Raw genomic sequence first — 5,660 nt, forward strand, 5'->3', positions numbered from 1 at the left:
ACACTAAGTGTACTTAGTTCTGTTTCTCCAGTGTTTCCCACTGAGTCATTGTGTGACCTTTCCCAGCCCTTCGTATTTCTTGCCTCTTGTGCCTTATTCCTGTGTTTCCTTGTGTTTCTCGGTTTATTACACACACACACACACACACTAATCCAGAGCAATTTCTTGCGCCTTCACTAATGAGCTCTGTTTTTAGCATGTGATACCATGTGGTATGATGTGTTGACATAATCATGCCAGAGGCCACATGGTCCATACAGGGTAATATAAGGACGTTAGCAGATCCTAGCAGCCTTCTGTCTCTACTCAAGCTCAGGAAGATAACTGGACAGAGTTCAACGCAGAATTTTTATGCACAGTGAGTAATTCTGTGTTGTAAATATACTTCTTTTTTCATGCAGTGTATTTATTTGGTAAAAGATGTTTCAGTGAATTACTAATCTTCTAATGTAACTGTAAATGCAGGTGTTACTGTACAGATTGTTTCATTAAAGTTTCTGACACTGACTGACACTTATTTAGCTGACTATACCCAGTGATACCTAAAACTTCTCTTCTATTTTTCACTTGTATCTGAACAGCTAAGATGGATTCTCACTATCTGTTTTATAGTGATTCTAAAACCAAGTTAAAATTTCCATTTGTCCTAGGTAAGCATACCATTTGAGATATCAGGGTGAAGGCAACCTCCAAAGTTTCAAAATTTTTTTGTTATTATCTCTCATCAGGTTCAGCTCAAATATGACAAATATCACAATCATCACCAGCAACATCACAGTTTCCAACGAGGGGCTACCAGCTAAAGCCGTCCTATCCATGACACCGTCTTTTTTCTTCCTCTACATAAATGTTGTCATGCTAATCACCCTGAGGAGTAAGGCCATCTTCCGAGAGACCTCCCGGTACATCCTGTTCACCAACATGCTGTTAGCAGACTCCCTGAACCTGGCCTTCTGTATGTTGATGTATAGCTTTGGTATCTTCAGAGTATACTTCACTGGTTTAGTGTGTCTCATTTTGGTGCTTGCTGGAGGTGTCATCTCTCTTATCTCCCCACTCAGCTTGGCCGTGATGGCTTTGGAGCGGTACATCGCCATCTGCTTCCCGCTGAGGCATGCTGAGATCACCACATGCAGAAGGACAGGCATGGCCATCGCCATTGTATGGGCTCTGGGCTCAGTGCAGTCTTTCACCAGCTTGATATGGTTTTTGATCTCAGGACCGCTTGTCTCCACATGGGGTTTCTGCTCCAGATTATTCATGCCTGGCCTGGGGGTGTACTCAGACATAAATAATACATTCACAATCATCTACTTCCTGTCAGTGGGGATCACCATTGTCTACACATACATTGGCATTGTTGTGGCTGCGAGATCTGTTTCCTCAAACAAACTTTCAGCTGCTAAGGCCCACAGGACTGTATTACTGCACCTGATTCAGCTGGGGCTTTGTCTTTCATCCATGCTCTTTGGCCCTATTATTGCAGTAGCGCGTGCACACTTGGACCTATTTGCTGCTGTAAACGTGCAGTATGTCATGTTCCTGGGACTGATTATCCTCCCCAGGTGTCTGAGCCCGCTCATATATGGGTTGAGAGATCAGACATTCAAGCCTCTTTTTATATACTACGTCACTTTTGGTTTCAGTACCACCTGTAAATAGTTAAAGATATCAGTAGTGTTTAAAAGTAGTTTAAAAAAATACCTGCAAGTGTTTCAAAATGGGTACCATTACTTTATTGAGTAATATTTAACTGGAATATTTGTGTAATATTTTGTATATTAATTTGCTTATTTATATTGCAGATGCTGTTATCCATTTCTTTTGTGAAAAGAAGATATTTTATTCTGCAGTAGATCTAAAATACTGAATTTGGTCCTGTGTTTTTATTTTAACATGTCTTTTGCTGTACACTGCTCTGTGTCTCTACACTGTGACTGTGGCTGCTTTTTAAAATGAATTGTGCCGAAACCTTCTGTTTTCCTCTCTGGGACAATAACATTTTACTTCATGAGTTGAAATGTAAAATAAAAATAAAAAATAAAAAAATTTCATTGGTTGTAAATCCTGGGATGGCTCTGTCCTTCATCAGCATGCCCTTGAATGGTCAGTGTGCAGGCACTTACCTTAGATTACCTCACCTGTTGTGAACAGCACTTTCCTCCAGTCTGAGAAATTTAATTTAAATATTGACAGTAACATTAACATTGAGATTAAATGTTTTGACAGCATAATTTCTGTGTGTGCATGTACGTGAAGTGAAATGCTATTCTGGCAGCACATTATAATTGGAACGTAGTAGTCAGTATGTACAGTTGGAATCACCTTTATCAATCAATGTCAATCAATTTTATTTGTATAGCGCTTTTAACAAAGGAGCTTTGTCACAAAGCAGCTTTACGGAGAACCGGCCCCCAAAGAGTAAGCCTAGGGCAACAGTGGCAAGGAAAAACTCCCTGACTGATAACAGGACGAAACCTTGAGCAGAAACGGACACAGAGGGGGAACCCATCTGCCGCGGGCAGGCACTGGTTTGTTATGGAAATGGCTTACAATACATAAACAGCCAATCTAGTATTAATTAAGTCCAAGCAAAGGTGATTCCGGTCGCGTAGAGAGATGGGCAGGAACACCAATGGGTGGCAGGATCAGACAGGGGGAGAGGCTGGGTGCTACAGCTGAATCAACAGTGGCAGGAGGTGGGGGTACCCAGCTGGCCTAGCTGATCTAGGGCTGGAGCTCCGGGCCAGGGGGGGGGGGGGGGGGGGGTGCTCAGCAAACTTGGCTAGAGCTCCGGGCAGGTGTCCAGAGTTGAGGAAGATGAAAAAAAAGAAAAAAACATTGTTAGGGGGTTCAAATGGTGGATTAGCAAGCAGAGCAGAAGAGACAGAGGTGCCTGCGTGTGATAAGGAAAACCGCGACATTATTGAGACATTAGGACAATTTGAATACAGTACTCACAGCAGAGCAATGCATTTGACCACTGCTATTAGTCTTAGGGGTTATTAGTGCATGTTGATATGTGTGTGGTTTCTTCCCAAAGATGGACACAAGGAACACACCGTGATAAGGAACACAGGTTAATGCAGCTGAGAACAGCAGCAAACTGCTGGGAAGCGCATTTTTAGCAACATGAATGATTCCATATCGATGGTAACAGTAATTCGACAGTAATTTCTTTCCATCTGTGTGATCTAGAAAATGACAAATGCACTTTAAATTTAATTATAGCATCATTTATTACCGGTAGTGATATGTGGCCTGTAGCCTACAGGTGGCTATGTATAATGTGTGTATGGTAGATTTGACCCCCTTCACCTAGTATGGGAGATATCTCCAAATTCAAATTACCTGCCCCATTGTAGTTCTTGAAAACTGAGAAAGGGTGGAGGCGTACATCATTTGCACCTTTCGCTTCTGCTATTTCTGCACTGAGATCGTGTTAGCCAGCCACAAAGAGACACCTTGATCTGTTAAATGAGGCGCAGTGATATCCACGTCGAAGTGAGATTTCATACAGCACTACTTAGCAATGTCTTTCTGCCATACAATTGTATCATAAGACCATTTTATGAATGAGACCCCAGGGCAGGTTTAAGCAATAAGTCATAACATTTTATTATCTAGAATTTTGGGAAGATAAGAAAATAAATATGCCCTTTATCGCTTATAAATTAAATTCCTATTGAACTTTCCATTACTTTTCTCCATATATCATCATTTAAAGTACTTATCATTTACCCCACACACATGCACACACATGTGGACACACACAGACACACACACACACACACACACATCCAGAGCATTTTTTTTGCCCTTCACTAATGAGCCCTGTTTTTAGCTTTAATGTCATGTATTATGATGTGCTGATGTAATGATGCCAGAGGCCACGTGGTCCATACAGGGTAATATAAGGACGTTAGCTGATCCTAACAGCCTTCTGTCTCTATTCAAGCTCAGGAAAATACCTAGACAGAGTTCTACACAGAATTGTTCTGCACAGTGAGTAATTCTGTGGTGTAAATGAATTTTTCATCCATTTTGAAATCCAATCCTTTTTTTCATGCAGTGTATTTGCTTGGTAAGAGATGTTTCAGTGAATGACTAATCTTCTGGTGTAACCGTAAATGCAAGTGTTACAGATTGTTTCATGAAAATTTCCTTCTTACAGGCCTATAACTTATCTTCTAAATTCAGTTCTTTTTTCACTTGTATCTGAAAACAGCTAAATGGCTTCTCATTTTTGGTTTTATTGTGATTTTAAAACCAAATGTTAGAATTTCCTTTTTTCCTTGGTAAGCATGCCATTTGAGATATCAGGATGAAGGCAATATTATTTGCAAAGTTTCAACAATTTCTGTCATTATCTCTCATCAGGCTCTGCTCAGATATGGCAGACATATTCACAGCCATCACCAGCAACATCACAGTTTCAAATATCAACAAGGGAGTGCCAGCTAAAGCCGTCCTATCCATGACACCGTCTTTTTTCTTCCTCTACATAAATGTTGTCATGCTAATCACCCTGAGGAGTAAGGCCATCTTCCGAGAGACCTCCCGGTACATCCTGTTCACCAACATGCTGTTAGCAGACTCCCTGAACCTGGCCTTCTGTATGTTGATGTATAGCTTTGCTATCTTCAGAGTGTACTTCACTGGTTTAGTGTGTCTCATTTTGGTGCTTGCTGGAGGTGTCATCTCTCTTATCTCCCCACTCAGCTTGGCCGTGATGGCTTTGGAGCGGTACATCGCCATCTGCTTCCCGCTGAGGCATGCTGAGATCACCACATGCAGAAGGACAGGCATGGCCATCGCCATTGTATGGGCTCTGGGCTCAGTGCAGTCTTTCACCAGCTTGATATGGTTTTTGATCTCAGGACCGCTTGTCTCCACATCGGGTTTCTGCTCCAGATTACTCATGCCTGCCCTGGAGGTGTACTCAGACATAAATAATACATTCACAATCATCTACTTCCTGTCAGTGGGGATCACCATCGTCTACACATACATTGGCATTGTTGTGGCTGCGAGATCTGTTTCCTCAAACAAACTTTCAGCTGCTAAGGCCCACAGGACTGTATTACTGCACTTGATTCAGCTGGGGCTTTGTCTTTCGTCTATTCTGTTTGACACCATTGTTGAAGTAGTGCGTGCACGCTTGGACCTATTTGCTGTTTTACATTTGCAGTATATCCTGTTCCTGGGACTGATCATCCTCCCCAGATGCCTGAGCCCGCTCATATATGGTTTGAGAGATCAGACATTCAGGCCTCTTTTTATATACTATGTCACTTTTGGTTTGAGTACCACCTGTAAAGAGTTGAAGATATCAGTAGTGTTTAAAAGTAGTTAAAAAGAATACCTACAAGTGTTTCAGAATGGGTAGCATTACCTTATTGTGTAATATGTAACCATATTGCTATTTTGTATATTCATTTGCTTATTTATTTTGCAGATGCAGCTATCCATTTCTTATATAAAAAAGAAGAATGTACTTTATTCTATGGTCGATTTAAATACTGCACTTGGTTTTGTCTTTTTTTTTTCTTCTTTTTAATCAGTCTCTGTGTCACTTGTTGTGCACTATTCTGTGTCTCTGCACTGTTGCAGTGGCTGGTTTTTAAATGAATTCTGCTGGCTAGAGCACACTGGCACAT

General features: G+C 41.3%; 2 protein-coding genes across 4 annotated transcripts; both read left to right on the forward strand.

Annotated features, from left to right (window-relative positions):
- Window positions 1-306: 306 nt before the first annotated feature.
- LOC118236489 (odorant receptor 131-2-like) lies at window positions 307-1,988 on the forward strand. The gene is made up of 3 exons (XM_035434923.1): window positions 307-358; window positions 729-902; window positions 1,062-1,988. The coding sequence occupies exons 2-3, from the start codon at window positions 742-744 to the stop codon at window positions 1,660-1,662; spliced, it is 762 nt and encodes a 253-aa protein (XP_035290814.1). The 5' UTR covers window positions 307-358; window positions 729-741; the 3' UTR covers window positions 1,663-1,988.
- Window positions 1,989-3,964: 1,976 nt separating this feature from the next.
- LOC118236494 (odorant receptor 131-2-like) lies at window positions 3,965-5,394 on the forward strand. 3 transcript variants are annotated; one of them, XM_035434931.1, is made up of 2 exons: window positions 3,965-4,563; window positions 4,723-5,394. In XM_035434931.1, the coding sequence occupies exons 1-2, from the start codon at window positions 4,325-4,327 to the stop codon at window positions 5,354-5,356; spliced, it is 873 nt and encodes a 290-aa protein (XP_035290822.1). In that variant the 5' UTR covers window positions 3,965-4,324; the 3' UTR covers window positions 5,357-5,394. The 3 variants fall into 3 exon arrangements, 2 of the variants coding, with proteins under 2 accessions (XP_035290822.1, XP_035290821.1); XM_035434930.1 differs by having other exon boundaries at window positions 3,965-4,084; window positions 4,381-5,394; XR_004767049.1 differs by having other exon boundaries at window positions 4,504-4,616; window positions 4,723-4,804.
- The last annotated feature ends 266 nt before the right edge of the window (window positions 5,395-5,660 follow it).

This window comes from Anguilla anguilla, chromosome 9 (genome assembly GCF_013347855.1).
Source record: "Anguilla anguilla isolate fAngAng1 chromosome 9, fAngAng1.pri, whole genome shotgun sequence".
NCBI classification, from domain to species: Eukaryota; Metazoa; Chordata; class Actinopteri; order Anguilliformes; family Anguillidae; genus Anguilla; species Anguilla anguilla.

What these genes read in the sequence shown, in the direction of transcription:
- LOC118236489 (XM_035434923.1), top strand. Translation starts at nt 742, where the DNA reads ATGACAAATATCACAATCATCACCAGCAACATCACAGTTTCCAACGAG. An exon ending in ATCTTCCGAGAGACCTCCCG is followed by an intron (nt 903 to 1,061) that starts GTACATCCTGTT and finishes CTCCCCACTCAG; the next exon opens with CTTGGCCGTGATGGCTTTGG.
- LOC118236494 (XM_035434930.1), top strand. Translation starts at nt 4,394, where the DNA reads ATGGCAGACATATTCACAGCCATCACCAGCAACATCACAGTTTCAAAT.